Genomic DNA, 25,218 nt, shown 5'->3' on the forward strand with positions numbered 1-25,218 from the left:
ATGAATTAACAATTGTAACACTGATCATGGTTTGTTCTGGAGAGTATTTAAAGCTGGATCATGGGACTTTTTATTGAAAAAATATGTTTTTACATATTTGTTGAAGCTGTCACCATGTCGTGACCATAAGGAATGAGACATTCATGACAGCAGAGCTGGAAGGGTTTCCCGTTTCTCCTGACCTCCAGGGGTCAAGCTGAGGAATGTCACGGTTACCTGAGTCCAAAGGTAGCAGAGAGAGAGACAGGAGGCAGCACAGTAAGCTAACGCTGAGCTAGCTCGACCGCAGGCCCACTTAAGGAAATCACAGGAGTAGAATCTCAGTTTGGACTTTACTGCCATTGACTTGTGACTTCATTATTATTTAAGCTTTTCAACTTGAAAATGGTTGAATTTTTGTCCCATACAAAAAGTATGTTTTTCAACATATTTTTTTTGCCATTTCTTGAATCAAATAATGTTAATATTTACTGTGAAAACACTAGTAAATATTAACTAGTGTTAATATTTACACTACGGCCTGCGGTCTTTTAAGGATAAACCAAAACCATCCACAAAGTACGAAGGAAGACCTGCTGGGAACGAGAGCCGCTGAACTCTGCAACAAGTGTCTGGCAGAACAAACGAGCGGGCCGCCTCCGCAGCCGAGCCCCGCTGCTCCAAACACAACCGGCCGCTGAAAGACTCGCTCTGAAAATGTTTGTGTTCTGGGGGTTCTGGGTGATTTTTCAGAGCTAAAATAAATAACTTGAGCCAGACTTGGTTAAAAGGTTAAAGAATGTGCAGACGTGGATCCTGTGTTAGTGAGAGACTGCCAGCTCAACGTCAACACTTTCTGAAAAATGGCTTTAATTCTAAAACAGCTGAAAAAGCTGCAGCGTTTTTATCTTAGGATGAAAAATGTGTAAGTGGTTAATGTTTGTTCTGCATTCATTTCATATTTCCTCTCCCAGTTTGCAAAAACAAGTCAAAACACGTCATCAGCTGTTCAAACTGCCTGAAAGTCATTATTACACCAACCAGCTTCAGAGTTTGCAAATTAAACCCAAAGCTGTGAATTTATAGGCTGTAAAAGCAGATCTTTATTGTTTTACTACAAACTCTGAGCATTGACTCAGCTGCTGGTTTCAAATGGACTTGAGACGCTGATGGAGAGGAAATGTCTCTGTTCTCATTTTAAACTGCAGCTAAATTCAGAAACTTCCACAAACTTTTTTTAAAATTGTTTGCATTAAGTTCTTTTTAGCTTGTTTAGTTTTGGTTTTGGTTTCTAGTGCAAATATTTTGTTAAACTTGAAAAAAGACAAAACTAACTTACAAGTAACTTTTCATTAAAATATAGGAGCTTGTTTTCAGTCAATAATTCCTTAATATTGATGAAAAAAATAACTGGTTTCACTGGAAGATTATTTCACAGGAAAATGTCTTGTTATAAGTGAAACAATCTGCCAGTGGAACTAGTTCTTTTTTCCATCGATATTAAGAATTTATTTATTTAAAACAAGTCTTGATGAAAAGTTTCTTGTAAGTTAGTTTTGTTTTATTTCAAGTTATTTGCTCTAGAAGGTAGACCAAAACTAGTTGGTAAGATTTTGTTTTTGCAGTGCATTCATTCCAACCAATCACTGCTTTTCTCTGACCCTACTCTGACCTTTGACCCCTGCTGGATTTGAGAGGCTTACCTCCAGTCTGCTACCACAGAAGCTGTTAAATCCTTATTTGGTTTGCGTGTTAGCGTTCCAGAGTAGCGGCAGCATCATGTCAGACCGATTGTTTGGTTTCTGCTTCCACTCAGAGGAAGAAGCCATTTCTCCGAAAGAAACATAAAATCACTGCAACAGGTTACAGTTTACACCAACACTGTTCACACAGCAAGCACATGTGATTCATGTACTACTCTTAACTTGAAAATATTTTGTTGTAAGTGAAATAATCTGCCAGTGTTACTAGTTTCCTTCAATATTAAGGAATTATTGACCTAAAACAAGTTTTAATTTGCTGAAAAATTACTTGGAAACTATTTTTGTCTTATTTCAAACATATTTGCACTAAACATATTTTAGTGTAAATATCCAGTTCCAGGTTTAACCATTAGGATATGAGGCTGTAATGTTTTCAACCTTCAAACTGTCTCATACAGATTGATGCATTAGCTGCTGAACATTTTGACACATAAACCTCTCTTGTTATGTCCGATAAATAAATCCCAGCCTGCTTTGTGGTGCGGCGGCCATGTTTTCTGTGATCCACTGATCTGGAACCCGCTGAGGCCTCCAGATGTTTTGTTCCTGGAGGAAAAGCTGCGATGCGAGAGGAAAAAACTCAGCTTTCATGTTCAGTTTGTGAAAAGATTTTCCATCTGCAGCTTTAATCTCTGAGGCGTTCCTTTATCTCTTCTGTTTGGCACAGAAACCTGGCTGGCAGCTTCCACTAAACTTATGTCTGTTACTGTAAAACAGACTGAATGTGATTCTGCCGTCGGCTCATTTCCTGTTCATAAACTGCTGATCTCAGTTTGTCTGAAACCCAGCTGGGATCAGGACCATCAGGCGTGACTGGAATGTTAGCGGGCTGGGATGTTAGCATGTAGCCTACTGAAATGTTGGCATGTAGCCTACTGGGATATTAGCCTGCTGAGATTTTAGCAGGCTTGGATGTTAGCATGTAGCCTGCTGGGATGTTAGCATGTAGCCTGCTGGGATATTAGCCTGCTGAGATGTTAGCAGGCTGGGATGTTAGCATGTAGCCTACTGGGATATTAGCCTGCTGAGATGTTAGCAGGCTTGGATGTTAGTATGTAGCCTGCTGGGATGTTAGCATGTAGCCTGCTGGGATATTAGCCTGCTGAGATGTTAGCAGGCTGGGATGTTAGCATGTAGCCTACTGGGATATTAGCCTGCTGAGATGTTAGCAGGCTTGGATGTTAGCATGTAGCCTGCAGAAATGTTAGCCTGCTGGGATGTTAGCATGTAGCCTGCTGGAGATGTTGGCATGCTGGGATGGATGGATGGATGGATGGATGGATGGGTTAGCAGAGTTAGCATTGAGCTTCATTTCATGTTTGACATGAATTTTCTCATGATAAAACAGTTTAAAGCTGTAAATCAACCAGCAGCAGAGCAACGTTTTCTGCTGCAGTCATGAACCTCAGTTACCCCACCCCACCTCTTTCTGCCCCCTCCCCCCAGCCCCACTCGGTTAGTGGGGGTGGAGCCGGGGCCTCCCAGCAACAGGAGCCCGGCTCCTGGAAAGCTAATAATGACCGAGATTTGTGCAGGCTTACATTCCTTCCCTCCTTTCAGAGCCATTTACTGAGAGCAGAGGGAGGCGGTGGGGGGACAAAACCGAGCTGTGGGGGTAAGAGAGGGTGGGGTGGGGGGTAAGAGAGGGTGGGGTGGGCTGGGGGACTTGTCCTAGTTTTTTAGAAGAAGCAACTTCAGAGATACTAGAGGAGGGAAACCCAGTGAGGCCCCTTCCTCTGAAACGCAGCACATGCCTCCGTTTAGCACGGGTCACTGCAGCTAACCCCCCCATCCAAACACGTTACACAACTGCATGTGTTACCATGGCAACATGCATGTTTTCCTACATATAACTGCCTCTAAATTAGAGCTGTGGATATTTTATGACACAAATCTGGTACATCGGCACAGGTGGAGACAAAGTCTTTATTTTTAAAAAACTTTTCTTTGCTTTTCATTTTTAGAGAATAGCAGCAGATTTTCCACTTTTAACACTTTGGCTCTACCAGGATTCACACATTCCTGTTTTTTTAGAAAATCTCTGAGATCTCAGAAACTTCATTGATAAAACTTTAGGACTTTTGAAACTCAGAAAATGTTGCCTCTGATTTACGCATTCCTTTTTCTCCAAATATCTCCAAGAAAATTTTGAAGTTTTATTGAGTCAATTTCTGAGATTAATTTAAATATTTCTTCTTTTTTTGGTGGAAATTTACTCCTCCATTTTTTTCTGTCTACATTGGCTCTAATGTGCCGTTTTGTTGGAGTTTGTAGTTTTGTCAGTGCTGCTTTTTGATGGTTAAAAGTTAAAAATGAAGACCCTATCTCCCTGGAGACAGGCGTCCAACACGCTGAACTCATGATGTGTCTCCAGAAGCAGCAGCGGTGGGGCGGGTCGCAGTCGCTGCCCCTCCCCGGGTCGCTCCCCCCACTGCGGCTCTCTGATGCAGACAGCTGCTGCTTCATTTCCTCCTCTCTCTGTCTGGACTTTCCCCGTCTCTGTCTCTCTGTCTCCGCTCTGTGATTCGTCGCTGCTTTCAGGACAGGCTGCAGGCAGTGAGGCCGGGATCCGCCGCTTCGGCTGGAAATTTGGGACGAGGAGGAAGAGGAGATAAATGCGTGAAGAGGAAGAGGAGGAGGACGGTCTGAAGAGCAAGCATGCCGGGCGCGTTGGAGTTGCTGCTGCTGTCCCTGCTGGTCCTGTCCACAGGAAGTGATGTCAGGAAGAAGAGAGGACTCTCCCAGAAGGTAGGACAGTAACATCTTGATGAGCGTCACATGATCAGCAGGTGAAAGGTCACCGCACACTGCTGCCTCTGTTCGCTTCACACTTCACCGTTTGTCTGCAAAGGTGAAAGGTCAGGCTGACCAAAAAACGACAGAAAGGGTTTTGAGTTGCAGAGATCTAGTTCATCTCAGAGTGAAGACGGGAAATCAGAATCAGGACGAAAAATTCATAAAAGAATTACATTTATTATTTCTTATTTTATTGGAAATATTGCTATTTGTTTCTTACAAACCTTAGAAACCTGTTCATTACCTTTGCCACATATTTTCAGTTGTCTGGACTTTGACTAGGCCGTTGTAACACAGTAATAGAGTTTGATCTGAACCATATTTTGGCTGATTTTCTTGCTGGAGGCTGAACTTCCTCTCCAGTCTCAGCTCTTCTGCAGGTTTTCTGCAAAATTCATCTATCTTGAATGTCCCGCAGCATGATGCTGCCTGCAGCATGATGCTGTTGCTGCATGCAGCAAGATGCTGCTGCTGCACGCAGTGCGATGCTGCCCACAGCATCATGCTGCCACCATGATTCACCATGGGAATGATGCTGTTAGTTTTCTGACACAAATAGAGATTTAGATGCACAAAAAAACTTTGTAACTTTTCATCAACATAAAGCAGGTTGATTTAACTAAATAATTCCTTAAAATTGATTAAAAAGTATAAGTTAGATTATTAATGTAGTTAAACAGAAATGCCTGAAGACATTTCAAAGTCAGTGGTCTTAGAGAATCTTTTTCCATGTTTTCTGTTTTTCCTCCTGATTTCTGCAGTTTATGATCAACAGCTTCTCTCTTTAAACTGCATTTAGAATCAGATCTGTATTTTACAAACTAGCACTAGAATAGCTTGAGTTAGTCCACTTTGACGTATACCTATTTCGGCTTCGATAGTCCAACTGGCCTGAAGGATTTTATCTAGCAGGTGCTTTTGTTCAGTAAATAGGGCCATTACCTTATCAGTACCCTGGTAACGGCCTCAACGCATCTCACAGTTGCACAATAGACTTAGACTTCGACTTCGACTTAGACTGACTTTGTTGTCATTTTCAACAGTATAAAATATGAATATAAATCTAAATATAAAATATAAAGTGCAGGACTGACCTTGGTCACCCCCCGCAAGATTATGACTGAAATAAATGCCATTAGTTCTTGTGAACTAAATAGGTGAAGCAGTCACCTATTTATCCTCCACAGCACAAAAGGCTGCATGCAAATTTGCATGTGCAAAGTCTCCCAGATTTCTTTTGCTTACACTTTTTGCCTGATTTTTTTGAGGTGGATCAACACAATTAATTTGGTTAGTTTATTTCTAAACTGTCATTTTAAACCCTCTTAGCTTTATTTCAAAGAGAAACATTACTAATTTCTTTTAGAAAAACCTTTGCATATTTTTTGAAACAGATTCTATGTTTTGCAAACTCTATGTACATTTGGCAAAATGACCTGGATAATGCAGCACAACATCATGGATCAGCTGCAAAAGGTCACATCTCTCCAAAAACACTTCATGTATGCTTCAAAACTAAACTGAAGAGCACTACCTACAGGAGACCTGATCTCCTGCTGGTATCATAGATACCCACCCCCAACATGGACTATTCACACTCCTACCTTCTGGCCTGACGGTCAACGACCACATTTACAATTGAAGAAGGGATGCTAATTTGAGCCATCAGAGTCGTCAGGGTGGACTCCGGCCTTTTGGCCCTGTTGAGCCGATATGGGAAGGACTCGAAAACTGAGCTATCCTAGTGCTAGGTGACTTCTGAGTTATTTTATTTCTGTTTTTCTAATAATAATTTACTAAAAATAAGAACAATGTGAGTTTCTATTTGAGTTTTGATGAGTTCAGTGTGTCAGGCTGGAAAAAGCTGCAAGTTTTTGAGTTTCCGTGTGAGTAGCTGAAGAGCAGTGTGTGCGCGTGTGTGTGTGTGCGTGTGTGTGTGTGTGCATGTGTGTGTGTGTGTGTGTGCGTGTGTGTGTGTGTGCATGCGTGTGTGTGTGTGTGTGTGCCCTGCTTGTTAGCTCGGCTCAGTCTGGCTGATTGATCATCTCTAATAAGCGCTCACTGTAGCGTGCCGCCTTCTCTCTCTGTCTTTCTTCTCCTCTTTTCAACTTTTTATTCCTCAATGTTCTCACTTTCTGACTGGTTTCTGCCCTCGCTGGCCTAGAAAACTGAAAATTTGCCCCTTTGCTCTCTTTTCTGCCCCCACCCTTGGTTTTCTGCTCTCAGCTCTCCATCTGTCCTGCTGCTTTCAGAACGGACCGGTCCTCATTAAATCATTAGTGCAGCTAGCGTTTTCTTTATGTTATAATCTATAAATGAGGAAAGTGTCAGTAACTCTAACTCTGAAAAGAAAGAGACAGAAAACTGTAGCAGAAAATTTATTAGGTAACAAAATAAAAGCATTTGTTGCATTTATTTTATTGAGATTATCAGGCAGAAAAGCAGAAATGTGAGTTTTATAAATCAGTATTTCTGTTATGTTTTTGTCTCTAGTTTGACCCAGTCAGAAGCAGAACAGTGAAGTGAAGATGATTTCAGTCATGAAAAATAAAATGAGTAGCATGAGAGTAACAAACTAAAATCTGGAGCTCTGAGAATCCAGAGACTAAAAGTTGCTCCCGGTTTCATTTCTGGAAAAATCTTATATTTTTCTCCAAATGTTCAGATTGTTCACAAAGAATCTCAGAGCTGCTAATGAGACAAAATGTTGAGCAGATGACCTTTAGTGACCCTTAGAGAATCTGAGGCAGGAAAATGGCGGACAGGCCGACAGGAAGGAGAAACATTCTCCATAACATGAAGCCCTGCCAGCAGCAGGTTCTGCTCCGACTGCCTGCTTTTCCTTTATTTCATGCTGGTTGTTTATCCGGATAAGAAAAGTTTATGCAGGCAGCCAATCACAGCTGAGCGTCTGCATTAATATCAAACAGATGACAGTAACACGACCAGCAATCTGTCCTGGTTTTATATAAAAATCTGACCAAAGTGGAGATTTGAGAAAATTCCGTGTTTATGTTTGCATGTATTTAGCGGAAAACTAAGATTTATGGTCAAAGACGAATAACAGGCCAATAAATCCACCAACTTGCTTTGACTTGATTCTAATCATCATCGTCTTGAGTTTTATTAACTTTATTTTCTAATACAGTATTTAACTTAATTACCTCTCCCTACAAATGAACCTGCGGCGCCATGATGGCAGACATCATCCATCATGATGTCTGCAACAGGATACACAACACAATCCTGATGTGTATCACAACACCGCCCCCTATGGGCTTGGCATGATTAAAACGACCTGCGGGTTCATCTGGATGAAAGCTTTCCTGAAACCAGTCAGGAGTGTGTGATATTTTTTAAACTTTGTGGGCAGGTGAAGAAAATGACCAGGTAGCAGGTGAACTAATCAGAGGCAAAAATCACAAAAAGCCCTGAAACTAAGGGAAAAGTCACTGATCCAAGAGAAAGAAATCCAAATGTACGAAGAATAAAATACAAAATAAGACACTAAACACAAAAGAATGAGCTAATAAAACTAAAACCGTAATGGCTACAAATAACTGAATATGTTGAGACTGTTTCTAACATTAATAAATATAAAAATATTTTAAAAAAGAAGACAAAAGAAAAGCACCACCACACATTTCAGGATTATTTAAAGACACTACAGAGACATTAGTCTCAAGAACAGAGAGCGTGCAAATTAAAGCCCAGTCCAGAAAACTGAAGATAAAGTTTAGTTGTTTTTTTAATTTAACATCAGACCAACCTGCGGCCTGATGTTAAACCTCCTGCAGGCGTAGCGCCACCTGGCTGAGGGACCTGCTGCCAGCGTCGTGGGTTTTCCTGAGCATTCTGACTCCACCTGGTATGAAGACAGAGGGCCTGCAGACAGAAACAGAAACAGTTGTGCCTCCCTGTCTTTGTCTGACCATCTGTGAATCTTTAGCCTTGGGCTAAAAACACGGAGCAGAGAGAACTGCTGGCACCAACAAAGCATCCTGACTCTAACAAATAAATCCTGAATGAGACTTTCCAGGAATCCAGCCTCACTCTGATCTGACTGATAAAACCTGCAGATGAATGGAAACAGACAGATGCTTCAAAGCATGTTTAAAAGTTCCTGATATTTCTAAATATTTTCTCAATCAGGCTTCACAGATTTTTATATTCAAGGAAACCATCTGGCCTGCAGCTTGACAGAGAACTGAGTTATGATGGATGCAGAAGTTGGAGACGTTCCATATAAACTCTCTAAACTTTCTGATTGTTGTCCATAAAGTGGTACATGATTGGTTACAGTCCAGTAATAAACTGGAAACATTTAAAAGACTGCAGTTTGTCTGTTTGGAAGTAAAAACGTACAAGAGATGACTGTAGACTGTTGAACTGTTCTCTGCTTTTAGCAAATTAATCAGACTGATAATCTGGATTTTCTCCTTCTGGATATTTGAAACAAAAGAAAACAGGATTCAGTTCTGTAGTTTTGGTCGTGGCTGCAGTGGGCGGAGCCAACTAAAACATGAACTGCACTAAACCGAAGGCAGCACTAATGATAAATATTAGCATAATAAACAACAGTGGTTCACTGACATTTAGCAGAAGCTAACGGCTCTGTGCCACTAATTCTCTAAAATAACAAAAGCTAAATAATAAAAACATAAAAGTTCTGGATCACTAAGGTCAAATTTCTCCATTTGAAACAAAACAGCCTTATTTGTTCATTTTCAAACTTTTTTGATGAAAGTAGTTTTTCATATCCGTCCAGAATATTCTTATATAGCAAACCCTGGACTGTCTGCCTGTCCACATTTTTAACGACTGTTTTATTTAAACTGTGTGTTTTTTTGATCTATCAGTATTTTTGACCCGTTTATCGTAACTCCTTTCTGTTCGGTTTTACTGCTGACTTTAGCTCTCTGGAAATCTGGTTTCTCTGTAACTGGATGCAAAGGAGCAGAAATTTAAAGCTGCACTTTTCCTTCTTTAGTGCGAGAAAATCTTTATCTTCTGGTTTAATTTGATTGACTCCGTACTAAACCTTTTTGTTCTTCATTGTTTTTATCCGTTGCTTTTTCAGTTTGATTTATTGTAGGGTGTATTGTGAGATGAATGAATGAATGAATGAATGAATGAATGAATGAATGAATGAATGAATGAATGAATGAATGAATGAATGCAGAAGGATTCCTGCTCTTCCACAAAGGAAGCAGAGACTCTTATCTGTCTGAGATCTCGAGTTGGAATCACAAACGATGTGGAGCCAGTCGGGCTCGGAGGAAAGAGAAAATGACCTGCGGAGATCAAATGTTACAGCAAACATTATGCTGCTGCTTTTAAGAGAGGATAAAAGAAGCTGCAGACGATGAGGGACATGAAAACTGAACAGTCCTGCTGGCAGGGGACGATGAGAGGGCAAGCCAGCAGAACGGAGGGAAAGTAAACACTGAAACATCAGAGAGACGGGAGCCGGATTGTGTGATAAAGCTCCGGATTAAAGCATGGTGGCCCATCTGGCATCCGGCGGCAGGAAAGCCCAGGGAGACACAGGACAGGAATCTTCACAGAGACGTTTAGGTTGGAGGACGGATAGCAAACATGTTTAAAGAATGATGATGTTTCCACAAATCAGATGTTGGATGTGCTGCATGTTGGCAAATAAACACAAACTCCCATAAACAGGAAGGAAACACTTGAGCTTCAGGAAGAAACGGAGAACTGATCGGATGTGAGACAAGCAGAGAGGTCAGAGGTCGTTAAGTTATTAAGCAGTTAGAGCAGATTTTACAGAACTCACTCATTCATCAAACCGTGGTGGTTTCCCAGGGCTTGAAACTGTCAGTGGAGGCTAATTATCAGATACTAACAGATGGTTAGAAGTTATTTTAATGTTTTAATTGTTAGTCAAGGAAAACAAACCAAATGTAGCTTATTGATGCTACAGCAGGCAAATGAAATATTAAATAAATCTGATTAAACGTCTAATAGTTAAAAACTGTTTATTTGGTCTTTAGTGTAGAAGAAGCAGAACGCCTTCCTGCGATCCGGATCTTACTGAGACTCCTTCTGGGTTCTGGACCGCCGTTTCTTCACTTCCTGTCTGATGAAACATTTATTTCGACCAGAGACGTTCCTGTTAGCTTCTCTTAAAATCTGAGGTCACTCAGTGTCAGCCGCTGATGGAGACCTGGCTCAGGAAATTTTTCATTTTTAAAAGTGTCACAGTGTGATACAGGAATAATTCAATAAATATGGAATTAATTATAAGGTTAGCCGGTGGGCGGGGCTAACGTAGATCCTAGCTAACACCAGCTAACGTTCTCTGGTAAATTTATTAGAGATATTTCAGACCAAAATAAAGATTTAGAGACTGGAGTTCCTCACCCAGTTTGTGAAAAATAAATTAGAACAATTTAAAGAAAAAGAAGCAACCGCAGGTCATAAGTTATTTATTTATTGTAATCTGGCATGTTTTTCCCTCCATATTTAGAAGGTTGTTAAATTAATAAAACCAAACAATGTGATCACAATAATATATCTAATAAAATCCAGATATTTAATAAAGATACTTATAATTCTGTATTTATTCCCAGCTAAAAAAAAAGTCACATTTTAAAAATATTTCATAAGTTATTTATTTGTTGTAATTTGGCCCATTTCTCTCTCCATAGATAGAAGATTATTAAATTATTAAAAAGACAAACCAATGTGATATCATTTTATCAATTTGTTACATTCTGGATTCATGTTAATGTGCATTTAAAGACAAAACTACATTTTTTTTTAAAAAGTCTAAATAAACAGGACTCTGTCTGTCGACCCCGCGGCAGAAGGTCATGACCCCCAGCAGAAGGTCATGACCCCCATGTTGAAGACCTCTGAGGGGTTTTCCTTCAGAACCGAACGCTTCCTGGTTCAGAAACTTCAGAACTTCGTTCCCAAACGATTTCAGCTGTTGTTCGACTTCGTTCAGCATTTCTCGCCTCATGAGTTTGTTGCATAACAGTATGTTTAGTTTCTTACAGCTTGCAGTGGTTCGGGGTTCTGGGATAAACTTTTACCAGCTGTGACTCGGCCACACATGGCTGTGCAGAGGAACCTGAACCTCCTGAAAGGCGCCGGCCCGCTGAGCTGTCAGCTGCCAGGCTGAACCGGAGCTGAACCCACGTTAGAGTCCGTGATGCCGCCGTCGGCGCCAAACCTTTTCATTTCTCTTCGCGGTTTCTCTGGGATGGCAGTTAGTTATCCTGCCTAATAAACGACACACTTTAACGATGGTCTGCAGCCCACAGACTAATTACATAATTACATAAAAAACTAGGATTTCTCTGAGCGAGTTTTTAAGGACTCTCAGTGTCAAAACAAAGGAGGAAAATGATTTTTAATGATTGTTCACATATTTTTAAACAATTTTCCCACCTTACAGCCAAAACCTTCAATTTATTTTTCTGGGATTTTATACCTGAAAAGTGTGGTGTGCATTTGTATTCATCCCCTTTTTTATTGTTTCTCTATCAGCTAAAGTTTCCACCTGTTTCCGATTTTTTTAAAACAGCTTCAGCTCAGTTTGGGTGAATGGACAACATCTGCAAACATCAGTTTTAAGCTCTGCTACAGATTCTCAAAAAGATCTAGGTCTGGACTTTGACTAGACCGTTCTTAAATATAAATATGCATTGGTCTAAACTAGCAGGTTTTAGCTTCTCATAAACTGACCGGTTTTCTTGTTCCTGCTGTAGAAAAATCAATCACACAGCATCATAGAAGCATGAAACGTATATTAACAGATTGATTACATTCCTTTATTTAATCAGGTAAACCCCGTTGAGATCTAGATCTCATTTTCAAGAGGGACCTGAATTATTACTGATTATCTGTTATGCATTAATTTCCTCACCATAATCAGTGGAGGCTGACCTGATAGCAACACATTTCTTCTGTTTTAAAGCAGCCACAGTTTCTGAGGTGAATATTTTCAGCAGTAAGAGGCTTGACTCCCTCTAATCCAACGCCTCGTGCTTGGTGCTGCAGTACAAGTCATCGTCTATTGTTCTGGATTTAACACACATCAATTTTATTACAGCAAACCCTGACTTCACTTTTTCTCATGTATTTTTTTCAGAAAGTGTCTTTAAATTCATGGAAAAATCTGCAGCATTTTCAAATTTCCATTTTTTCCCCGTTCCATCTTTTCTCCTGTTGCTAAAACAAAAAGAGTAAAAGTTGAAAGTGTTCCTGGTTCCTCACTGGTCTGGTTTAAACTTTATTTCACATTTACAGCCACAAACCTCCAAATGTGCTAAAGTGAGTCTTTGCTTTGGTCCAGGTGTGTAAACAAGTTTACTTTATTTCTCCGCTGCCTTTTGCTGCCCTCTTGTGGTGTAAAGATAAAATGACCAGAGGTCTGAACTGTGGAGCTTTTTATATTTAAATAAAAAATAAAGGAGTTTTGTTTTGTATTCGTCCTCTGTACTCAAAAGTTTTATGTTTAATCTTTATTTTGAAACTTAAAAATAGAAATAAATTGTTGGTTTTAGAAAAATAGTTTTTTTTGTTAAACTTTTGTGGTTCTGAATTTGTTTCAGTAGATGGACCGAGAGTCCAAATGGTTGTTTGGGTTGTAAATGTTGCAGATCAGGGACAGTCCGATCCTGTTTGGGTGAACAACCGCACTGCCCCTCCTCCACCTGCTCCCTGCCCCACCACCAGGGGGCGCTGACATGCTTCATTCGCCATACCACATCCTCTAAATTAATTTTAATATTTACTTTGAAACAAGTGAAAGAAACTAGAATAAAAGTATAAACACCCACAGACACAAACATATTATATTATGAAGCTAAAACGGTATTTTTATGTTTAACTTTTTTGGGGTTTCCTTCATGTTGTTTTCCCTGATCACAAACAAACCTGCAGCGCTGCCTGCATGTTTGAGAAATCCTTTAATCTCCATGGCAACCATTCAGCTGTGTAAAAACTCCTGGGTGGACCAAGGCCTGCCTTCGAGACGCAGCTCCTCCCCCACTCAGCTCCTTCAGACTAGCCAGCAGCAATTAGCAAACAGCTGCTGAGCTCATTATAGGAGCTGCTGCTCAGAGCAACGCTGGTAAAAACGTTAAAGGGTTAAAGAGGAGCCATGTTGGGATGACTTCCTGGAGGCGGAGCTTTCAGAAAGAGCAGGAGTTTCTTAAAGAGACAGAGGCCCAATTTCAAGGCCGTAAATCATGAAGTCAAATTTCTCTTGTCATATTTGATATATATTACATGTTTTAACTGAAGGTAAAATAGTTACTTAATTATGCTGTAAAATGGTGCATAAAACTGCCTCTTTAAAAATATCCACTGCAAATACAAAAACTATAAAATCTAAAAATAACGCAATTACAATAATTTATTTCTAAATTTAACCAATAGTCAAATATTTATGAAAAGTATACTACCGTTGTGGTGCTGATGTTTTTAAGTGGGCTGTACTGGTACTGAGTTATCAAATAAATTTGTATTTCAGTACATTTATGTTTTAAAAAATAATGGTTTGAGTCAGTTCAGCAGTTTTTCTGTATCAGATTGGTAGCGATTACTAAACTCAGATATCGGTATCAGAAGTGAAAATCGGTGCCGCCCATCAGAAACCGCTACTTCCTCTGACCTAGGGAGGTCAAACCCCGGGGTCAGGGGTCATCATCAAAGACACACACAGCTTCTCAGTCTGTCTGTCTTTCAGGACTACGAGTACCCGAACCACCCGCAGTCCGCGCAGCACCAGAAGAACGACCGGTGCCCGCCGCCGCCCCAGATGCTGCCGGAGCGGGCCTGCGACGTTCCCGGCTGCCGCTCCGACTCCGAATGCGAGCGCCACAAACGCTGCTGCTACAACGGCTGCATCTACGCCTGCCTGGACTCCGTCCAGCCCCCACCGGGTCAGCATCCTGCAGCTTTCAGCCGGTTCTGATTCACAGTGGCGGGTGATAATCAGCTGTTTGTTTTGAGCAGTTCTGGACTGGCTGGTTCAGCCCAAACCTCGATGGCTGGGAGGAAACGGCTGGCTGCTGGACGGACCGGAGGAGGTTCTGCAAGGTGGGTCCAAACAGGAACCCCGCTAACCGCAGTGAAAGCTGGAAAACTGCGCAATAAAATGAAATGTTCTCCTTTTCTCAACCTAAACTAACACGCCGTCATGTATTTCAGCTAATAATTTAACTAACAATGTCTTTGCTTTGAGTGAATATATCTGTGGGTCTCATTCACCAGATCTGATTCATTTTTTAAATCACTCTGCATGTATTCTCAAGTAAAAGCTTGTTTTGTGCGTCTGTCCGCCAGCGGAAGCCTGCAGCACCACGGAGGACGGAGACGAGCCTCTTCACTGCCCCACAGGCTACGAGTGCCACATCATCAACCCCGGGAACCCCGCCGCTGGCGTCCCAAACCGGGGCCAGTGCATCAAGCAACGCGCCAACTCCGGTACGACTTTACTGCCCCCTGCTGGCTGGACGGTCGAACTGGACCGTCCAGCCAGCAGGGGGCAGTAACAGATAACGATATATCGACAAAATAAGCAACATTTTCAACTCAAAAACCAGTTTCAGGAAGCCCTGATCATTCATGGAGCTTCTTTAGAAATGGACTGTGGATTCTGACATTAGCATTAAATGCTACATATTTAGCATTGAGATGCTATTTTAGGCTTGAAGCTTCACTGATAGGCTAACTGCTTTTAGCACAACTTGAACACAACGACGGTCTTTTCCAGTCAGATCATTTAGGAGCAGAAATCAAACCGCGGTCCTTCCAGAGAAGCTGCTTCGTTGTCCATCGCTGTTGTGAACGAGTGAATACAAAGGTTCCGGCCAGAATGTATGAAAAAAATAAAATAAAATGTGTTAAAGTTCTTAATGTGTTAAAATCTATGTAATTAATTAATCAAAATAAATCCGCTAAATCCTGGCCCTACTTACCAGCCGTTTCTTCTTCACTGATAATAAACATCATAATTTAAAATGAACATTTCAAAGTAAAAGCATACAAATAAAATCAGATAAAAAGCACATTATGCTTGGTGTTGTGGAGCAGAAAGTTGTTGTTTCTTCTTTTAAATGCATCCAAACTGGAACAACATGGAAAACAAACAACAAGATGAGCTGATGATTGGTTTCCAAAACTGCTGGGAGAAATTTTAAATTCTTGTTTTGAAGGAAATAACCCCAATATTTCTAATTCTAGTCCAGTACAGGTCATGAATAGAAGACATTTAATACGAGGTTTTGCTTTTGCTTTTTGCCTGCAGATGGACGAGGTTTGAGGCACAAATACTTTAAGGACTTCAAGGACTACTTGGGTGAGACGACTTAGAGAATTGGAACAAATTCAAGCCGAGAAATGAAGCCGACCTGCAGCTGAATGTTGTTTTTCTGACAGGATCCAGTTCCAACAACGCAGTGGGCTACGACAAGCATAATCACAAGCATCTCGGATGAAGACACGTTGGATTTTATCTTCTTACAGTCAGCATGAAAAAGCTTAGGACCAGGAAATAAAATTACAGTTATTAGTTTGTTTATTGTAGCCATGTTCCAGAGCTTCAAAATGCAAAAACACAAAACAGAGAGAACAAAATACTAAGACCTGTTCATCAGCTGATCAGAGGTTTAGTTTTAAAAATCTCCACATAAATCAGTTGTAATATCTTCTGCTGAAGCGATTAATCAGATTTATTGCAATGAATTTATTATTGAAATAAACGTTAATTGATAATTAACTGGAATAAATAGACTCTAAATAAAAGCTGCTTCCTGAGAGAATAACACAGTCAGAGCAGAACTGTACAAAAATGAACATTTTGCATTAAAGATTAAAAATACTTGCTTTGTCTATAAATCTGTTTTACCCAGAAGTTTTAGCTTCACCTGGTTCAGATTCGATACAAATATTAGAAGGATGTTTTAGTGATGCATCCTTTGCTAGACATGATCAAACGTTTACTGAAGGAATGCTGTTATTGACTTTTAGGTAATAAAATATAGATTTTCTTATTTAAAAAAATAATTTAATTCCTTGCTTATTTTCAGCTCTTAAAGTATTTCTAATATTGTTTAAAATAAGCTTAAGAGGTGAAATGAGAAATCTGCTGATTGCGACTCGATTAATCAAGTGAAACAATTCCAAGAATAAAAAACCTGTGAGCAGCTGATGAACATCCAGTTTAGATTCTGCTTTTTGCAGCTCTTGTTTCAGCTCTGAGATTAAAACCTGTTTATTCCAACCATCACCTCCTCCTGCTGTTAAAACAGGATGTTTGTCGTCAGATGGACTTTAATACGACCTCAGATGCTGACCCGGTCCAGTTTGATCTCCTCCAACCTGAACCGAGACAGATCTGAGGTTTTTTACTCCGCCTGCCTCCTCATCAAGCCGTCTCCTGGCGTCCTGCTATCCAACCAAAGAAATGCTGAAGGTGTTCAGGAAAACAAAGGAGAGGCCCGATGTAGACCAAAGCTGTTCATAAAAAACTTTTTTTGTGTTTTCTCATTTCCCCCCCCCAAAAATCCAAACAAACTGGTCATCAGAGAAAAGCAGGACCATGTGGCGCTCGTCCTCGTTCTGCTCAGTTTGTAAATCTGCGAAGCGTTAAACTGACAGCGAGCGAATAAATCCAGCTGCACGGCTGATATTTCTGCTTTACACCCCAAAATGATCTGAGTCAAAATGATTAGCAGAATAAATCCCAGACGAGTTGGAACAGAGCAGCTGGGGGTTTATATCAGTTATTAAAGATTTTTGGGTGTAGTAAATAATAAAATATGAATTAGAAACAAGCATGAATAAAAGTTGGCATATATCCATAGTTTTGTTTTAAAAGAAAGTAGGTTGAATTAGTTGCTAGATCAAAACAAGCTGAAGTAATATTTTAACAAACATCTGATCAGTTGTTTACGTTCTAACAAGGATATTAAAGCTGATATTATTTAGTAAGGTAATAAAACTTCTGACAGTGTTGCTCCGAAATGATGACAGAGCGGAGGGGATTTCCAGTAATAAATCTGAACATTTATTTGCTTTTATTTGCAAACTGAAGCAGCTTTATGCTCTTTTCACATGGTGCTCTGGTTTTTACAGAAGAATAAGCTGAAAACAAATTGAATGTTTCTCTCTGACTGGTGCTGCGTTTTACTTTAATAAACCTTATGACTCAAACTTGTTCCTTTTGTCCTCCTCAAGTTAAAATTAAATCTGTTTTTTCACCTGTTGATTACGTCATTTCTCCTAACAGGGGATCTAAATGTAAATCATATCATCAATCAGTTGTGATGGGCAGGAAGTTCACAGCAGGAATGTCATTTAAAATGAGTAAAACCTGCAAATACCAGCATCTCTGTAAACCTTTTCAGATTGTTGGGAGCGATGATAAGAGTGCTAGGAAGAAGGATTTGTGGAAAAACTACAAGTTTTTTTTTTTGTATATTATAGTTACAGGAAAAAGAAAATCTGAGCAAAATGAAAGAAATGAAAACAACTTCCTGGAGTTGCTGTGAACAGAGATGGTTATAGAGCTATAGAGGTATCACTCCGTTACTTTCTCGCATGACATCAGATGTTTTCTCACCACATTAGCGTTTGTATTTATAATAATTTGAAAACTGAATGAATAATAGGAGGATTGTGAAAGCCAGGACCTCCTGCTCTCCTGCTGCGGCAGCATGCGGGAAGCATAGACCCCGGTGGGGGGTGGGACTCTGTCACACCTGCGTGCACCTGAGCACCTGGCTGAAAGCTGCAAGCTGCGTCAGAGTAAAGGTGAATCAGTATGAGAACGGGTTGCTCACTGCGCCGCTGGGTTTGGGTCCAGCTGCCCGCCGTGTGCCGGTTCTGGTGTCCGGGTTCACCGTAGCTGCGGGTTATCACCATGAACACACCGCGCAAGACAACAGAGAAAAGGTCAGGCAGTTTTTACCTCTTATTTAAGGTTTGTCTTTAATTGGAGGGTGGGGGAAAACAAACTGTAAAACTTTATGCTGATATGAAAATAATTGAAGACGGAAATAATTGTGTTCATGTTAGAGGCTGCAAACTCGAAACTTATAGCAATATTTTGTGGTTCTTGAGATTACTCAAAAAATGTGATTTATATCACTAAACTGCTGCATTTAAAGTTTTGGAATTTACTAAAATGTATTTATACTCTTCTGGAATAAACAATGCAGAAAATGTAAAAAATTCTGATCAGACTGTCAGTTTTGTTTTCTTACTTACCAAATAACTCAAATATAACATGATGATAAATCAAAATTCTTATGATATGATTTTCTTTTTCACAATAAATGATACGCTAAATGCTCAATCCTGGTTTATATTAATAACTGAGTCCAGAAGGTGTCACTGTAAAAAACACAACTAAGATCAGTTATGACTCAAAAACTCTAGATGTTATTTCTTTGTTGCTGTTTATTTATTCCAGATGTTATATGTTATATATTATACAGTACTAACCACGGAGAGCAGTTTTCCTCTGTAGTTTCTAAAATATAAATATTGTTTCTTAATTCATGTCAGTAAAAGCAGGGACAGTTTTAAAGCAACAGGTTTTGAATCAGTTATTTTATGTTTGCTTCACTGAAACATATTCACCGTATTTTTTGCAAACTCACCATATGCTAGTTTTTCTTTACAGATTTTCATCAAAGATAAGTTATAAAAAACAATTTAATTAATTTATTAAAAATTGACCTTGTGTGGAAAAAGTAATCACCCAGTGGTGTTTACTTTTTCTTTTCAGTCCACAGAAAATTCTCCCAGAAGTCTTTAGTATTATCAGCATGTTGCTTTTTAGACTGGCCTTTTAGACTTAGACTTAGACTTAGACTGACTTTATTGTCATTTTGCATGCACAGGGTGTATACAGAACGAAATTTCGTTGCATACGGCTCAGGACAATGTTTTGAGCTTTCAATGTTGTGAGGTTACTCCAGAATAAAATAAAATACAGTATAAAATATGAATATATATATATATTATATATATATATATATATATATATATATATATATATATATATATATATATATATATATATATATATATATATATATATATATATTCATATATATATATATTATATATATATATATATATATATATATATATATATATATATATATATATATATATATATATATATATTGGGTCAGCAGTGGTTCTTGTTTTGGAACTCTCCCATTGAAGCCATTTGTGCCCAGTCTCTCTATTTTATGGTTAAATCATGACCTCTGACCCGGAACTTGACCGAGCTTTAGATGTTGTTCTGGGTTCTGGACCTCCTGGATGAGTCGCTGAGCTGATGATTGGTGCACCAAAACATCGATTCGCATAAGGATCCTGATTATCATTTGCTGCAATTTAGAATCAACATAAAATGACCCAAAATTGATGTAAAAAAGTAAAGAAATCCACTTCTTGAATTATATTGGCATTTGGCAAGAAATGTTTAGGTTGCATTAGAGCCACCTGCTGGTATAGAGTGCGACTCAAAATGTCTTCATTCATACAAGTACTATCATATTATGTCAATCAACTTTGATATCCAAAAAACCCCTAAAACGTGAACACTTTTGCTATCTGAATATTAGAGAAATCCGCTGACTGTCGGCCTCCAGGACGTCTTGACGTCGCCACGCAGCCGGTACAGGAACGTGCGCATGCGCGGAATGCACCACAATAAAGCGGAAACTTAAAAAAGTGACAGATTCCACATTGAGGCCAAACATTTTTTATCATCACTTTTATTTTTTTAACCAATTTCCCAGGAAGACCGAGTTCAGCATGAGCTTCACCGTCTTCAAGGTTCGCAAAATGAAGACTGAGCACACCGCTAATAAGCTAATAGCTTAGCTGCGCTACAGCGGAGCTAAGCTAACGCCGTTCGTCGGTACGAGCTCTGGGGGGCGGGTTGTGATTGGTCAGAAGTTGGTGGCAGAAATTAGCTCAGATAGCAATGTTGACATTAGCGGACAAGTTGTTTGTTGTTAGTAATCTCATTTAAGCATGAATTAATTAAAAATGTATTTATTCATTCATGCATCCATCCATTATCTTGCTGTCAGACTGGTTCAATTGAAGTGATTCATTAATTCTGCAGGGTAGGTAGGTAGTAATTAGGATTATCTGTAACTAGCGAAACAATGCAGTTAACTACTTCTAGTTAATGATTTAACAGGAGGGTTGATCACGTTTTCACAGAGGGGACTTCTGCCTCTTAATAAATAAAATCAACATTTGAAGAGTAGATTTTCTTTTTTACTCACATTATCTTTGATATTAAATTGACTAATTATCTGAAACAGTTGCTTAATTAAGTGAAACTATGGTTTACTTTTTCCTCAGGAATGCCTCCAAACACAAACTGGAAAAGCATTTAAAGGAGAGAAAACTGACATTTCCACTGCTTATCAAGGTACTGAGATGACGTTTTTATATATTTCTTTGTTTACTTCTTCTTTTTATTGTTGCCTGTCAAACAGTTTATTCATTATTATAAATTATAGAGGTTGGCATGTTTTTGTGATATTCGTCCCCAAACCAACCAACTCTATTTCCATCAGCAGCTTGTAAAATAAAAACATTATTTTTATGATTGTGATTTATTAGGGACATGTGCTATTCCTGCACCAGTAGAGAGTGGAGTCAGGTTCCTGTTTTCTGAGCCCAGGGGTCCTGAGGCCATGCTGTGAGGGGTCCTCTCCTCTGACACCCAGGCTAACCCGTTGATGAGTCTTCCTGGAAAGTACCGCAGCTTTCAGCTTGTCACTAAATGGAGAAACGCTTTGCAGCAGCACTCATGTGTTTCTAGTAGACATAGACATTAGAATATTGCACAAAAGTTAAATATTTCTAGACAGTCGTCTCAGAAAGTGAGCCTCAGGGTGATTTACTCCACGTTTCTGTTTCATAGAAAATGAAAATCCAAAATTCAGCGTTTTAAAAAATTAGAAAACTGTGAAAAAGTTCATTAATGGAAACTCATTTATTAAGTGAAAACACCTGCAGAGGTTTCCTGAGCCTTTAAACTGATTCTGAGTCAGTCAGGGGAAGACTGCTGACTGGACAGGTGTCCAGAAGACAGACATGGACGTCCTTCACAAGGAGGAGACACAAAGAAGCTGGTTGCTTCACATTTCTACAGGATAAAGGATTAATTCAGGCATAATTAGTGCTACCTAGGTCATATTTTGTTTGTGTGCTGTGTTAACAACTACATAGGGAAAAAATGTTGCAAAGCAATAAAACCAAGCGCTGGCCTTGGTGCTGCTCTGCTAAACTTATAATCTATCTGCCATTTCTATCCTTTGGTCGCTGGCTGGAGGAAAACCTCTTCAAACACACGTTCTCTTTCATTAACCTGAGAACTGCAGCCTTCCTGAGGCATGAACTGAAGATGGTAAAGTGCTCAGAAGTCCTTCCTCACTTTCTAAGTTGGGACATCAATGCATCTGCGTCATCACAGCATGAAATGCAAGCAGCTGCCTTGAACTGAAGCATCACACTCCTGAAACAACAGAGGGGATTTTTCTTTGTGTTTGTTGTTATGTAATATGACTCACTGTTGAAACCCACGTTCAGCATTTTAACACCACAATAGGCATAATTCCCTGTTTCAGGACCTGTAGGTATTTTCATGATTTCAACTAATCTTTAAATGAATTTCTTGTTTCCCTCATTAATGTGCATTATAATTTGTCTTAATGCTTCTAATGATGTAGAGCTTATAATGTTTCAGTATCTAATCTGTTTTATGCCCAAAGGGAACGAAGTGAAGCACATTTCGTTAAGCATTAAACATTATACAGTCTCTTATGTTGCCAACGCAAGGGGTGAAAAATTGTAGTTGTATTAACCAGTGAATAAATCCAGATATCGTTCAAGCTTCAAGCATATAGCATGCCAATGAGAGCCGGTCTTCATCATAACATTATGTTCAGTAATGAGTGTATATGTAATAAGCTAAGTTCACACAGCAGATCTTGATGCTTACATCTGACTTTTTATTTTTGTTGCTGAAATCCAAGTTTTTCTGCTTGATTGTTTATGCTGCTAATTAAATGAGGCAGCAGTCGGACTTCTGTGTGAACGATTTCTGACCCCAAAGCGACTCACAGAAGAACGTAAGCGTCCCCCAGCAGCGCTCTACTTGTTGCAGTAGTAATGGCCGCCACTATCTATAAACAGATGTTAACAATTAATCAATTATTGAAGTAACCGTATACTAATTTAGTAATCAATTAACTGTTAACTGGAGTATCCAAACACAAAATGGCCATTGCTGATCAACACACTGAGCAATAATTAAACCAAAACTGTACAAAAAATTTATATATTTTGCATTTAAGATTAAAAAACTCTGTAAATTTGTTGTATGTTGAACTCTCCAAGTGACAGTTTTAGCTTCATCTGGTTTAAATTCTGTAAAAGATCATTTCAAAAATCTCCTAGTTAGCACCGTTTTCTATTCAGATATTAATCAGTAAATCAATAAAATAATTTACTGATAGATCATTTCAGATCATTTCTACAGTGTATTGATGTTAAGTGAAGCTGAAAGGCCTGAGATTTTCACATGTTGATGTAAAGGATTTATTAGCATCCTTGTGTTCTCTACAGAAATGCTGTTATTGCATTTTAGGCAATGCAATGTTTATTTACAATTTTAAAAAATTTATTGAATTATTTGTTTATTTGCATTTTTATCCTATTTATCGATTAAGAATAATTGATTACTAACATAATGACCTGTAGTCATGTTTTGGGCTGTGGGAGGAAGGAAGAGTTCCCAGGGAGAGTCAGGGTGGGATTCAAACCACCGACTCCGTAGCTCCAAGCTAGCAGCGCTACCATCTGTTTATTTTTGCAGGCAGCGCCGCGGCCAGCCTCTTGCCCCCCTGACGGTGGCGTGTCGCCCTGTTATTTTGATGAACCCTGGCCTGATAGAGTTACTCATCACAGCTTTGTCCCACGCTGACACCGGACCCTCCGAACTGAAGCGGGTAATTTAGAGGGAGCGCTCGCCTCTGCTGACACACAATCACATATCGGTGTCAGCAGAGGTTACCGTGGCGACCTCACCGCCCATCAGGGGCTTTTTGTTAACCAGCGACGGGCCGCTGCAGCCGTTAAATCACCTTTCTACTCATTCCTGCGTCAGTGTGTGTGTGTGTCACAATTTCAAATTTTGCTATGCGATAACTTGTCCCAGAAGTTATTGCGATAATTGATAATATTGGTGTTTGAGACCATTTCTAAGCAATTTAACAGTAATGGCATAAGATTGCAGGAAGACATTCTCAAAGATCAGTAATATTTAGATTTTAATAAACATTTAACTTTGGAACTGGAAGACATTTTAAATATCTAAAATAAATAAACAACAGAAACGAGAAATAAAATGAATGATGAAGTCTCCGTAAACAAACTTGTCCTTCATCAAAAGGGTTAGTTGATACAAAATACCCCAGGAGACATGAGGGGATTTTTTTTTTTGTTTTAAATACCTGGCAATAAGTTTGCATTCCCTCACAATCCTGTCAGTATCTTGTCTTTCTGCTACAATATAATGTTTTTATAAAGTTTTTCCATGTATGTTATTATCTTGTTAGTGAGAAATAGGAAGATTTCTATTATTTTTTAGGATACAGATGCCATAAACTTATGTGCAAAACTGGTCAGTCGTGTTCTTCCCATCTCGTTTCATTCCCTCTAAAACAGAAACAGAAGGAAAGAAAGAAAAATGACATCCAAACTATTTGGAGTATTTTTTTAGTTACTTTCATGGAGTAATGAAATCATCTGACTGCAGGCTGACTGGTTAATAAAGGGACGTTTTCATGAGCAGTCTCATCTCCACCTTACACAAACAAACGCAGTTAGCAGATCTGTTTTCAGTTTCTGCACCAAGGAGTTGGGAATGTAGAAACGTCTCACTCAGGCCCTTTAAAGGTGCAAATATGTGCAATTTTAAATTGACATTTGTTTTCTCTATGACAGTAGACAAAATAGACCAGGCTGTATTTGCTAATTTATTGCAAAAGAAAACAATCCCCATGTCCCTTAAGGGGCTCCGTAGGTGGAGACCTCAGCACCAAACTGAAGACTTTTATTATCCAGTTTTTGGTAGATAAAGAAAAACAACAAATCATGCAAATGGAAATTACTGAGCTTCTTTTAATTTATTATGCGATTAATTGATTGATTGCCTATTCTGGCAGGCCTTTGTGTGTGTGTGTGTGTTTTGCCGTGGGTTCAGTTTTAAATAAATTTGTGAGCTGTATTTGTGCCAGCAGAGACGCCTGTGGCTCTATTTTAGCGCCGCCCTCGGCACCGTCGGCGTCGTTTAGTGCGACGCCTTCAGGTTGCCATGGCGACTCGAGGACCCTTTCAGCTTGACAAACATTAATTGGGTGTGAGAAGAATGCGGTTTGGACAGCCACCCAGGGAGTTGAGTTAATGAGTGGCTGGCTTCAGGCCGTCGGTTTTTCACTTACTCCCCCATCGCTCTCTCTCTCCATACTGGCTCAGGGGCGTTGTTGTGTAATCTGGTCAGATCTAAAATACAGTTATTATATAAAAGGAGCTGACTCAGCTCGCTGTGTTTCGTTATTTCCTACAGCATAATTTAAGACTTAACGCTTACGTA

At 39.4% G+C, this 25,218-nt stretch overlaps 2 protein-coding genes across 3 annotated transcripts in view; both read left to right on the forward strand.

Annotated features, from left to right (window-relative positions):
• Positions 1-3,925: 3,925 nt before the first annotated feature.
• Positions 3,926-17,781, forward strand: wfdc1 (WAP four-disulfide core domain 1). The gene is made up of 6 exons (XM_023347191.1): positions 3,926-4,490; positions 14,263-14,458; positions 14,532-14,615; positions 14,862-15,002; positions 15,826-15,876; positions 15,957-17,781. Exons 1-6 carry the CDS (start codon positions 4,401-4,403, stop codon positions 16,013-16,015), a joined length of 621 nt encoding a protein of 206 aa, XP_023202959.1. The 5' UTR covers positions 3,926-4,400; the 3' UTR covers positions 16,016-17,781.
• Positions 17,782-17,865: 84 nt separating this feature from the next.
• Positions 17,866-25,218, forward strand: part of LOC102230234 (dual specificity tyrosine-phosphorylation-regulated kinase 4-like) — a 35,939-nt gene continuing 28,586 nt past the window's right edge. The window contains exons 1-2 of one of the 2 annotated variants that reach the window (XM_023347176.1): positions 17,866-18,473; positions 20,916-20,985. In XM_023347176.1, coding sequence (XP_023202944.1) covers positions 18,442-18,473; positions 20,916-20,985 — 102 coding nt within the window. In that variant the 5' untranslated portion in view covers positions 17,866-18,441. Of the gene's footprint in view, positions 18,474-20,915; positions 20,986-23,439; positions 23,573-25,218 lie in introns of those variants that run through there. The other variant, XM_023347180.1, reaches the window with a different exon arrangement.

This window comes from Xiphophorus maculatus, chromosome 2 (assembly GCF_002775205.1).
Source record: "Xiphophorus maculatus strain JP 163 A chromosome 2, X_maculatus-5.0-male, whole genome shotgun sequence".
NCBI lineage: Eukaryota > Metazoa > Chordata > Actinopteri > Cyprinodontiformes > Poeciliidae > Xiphophorus > Xiphophorus maculatus.

Coding starts and splice junctions, on each gene's coding strand:
- wfdc1 (XM_023347191.1), top strand. CDS start 4,401: ATGCCGGGCGCGTTGGAGTTGCTGCTGCTGTCCCTGCTGGTCCTGTCC. Junction 4,491..14,262: donor AGAGAGGACTCTCCCAGAAG/GTAGGACAGTAA, acceptor TCTGTCTTTCAG/GACTACGAGTACCCGAACCA. Junction 15,003..15,825: donor CAAGCAACGCGCCAACTCCG/GTACGACTTTAC, acceptor TTTTGCCTGCAG/ATGGACGAGGTTTGAGGCAC.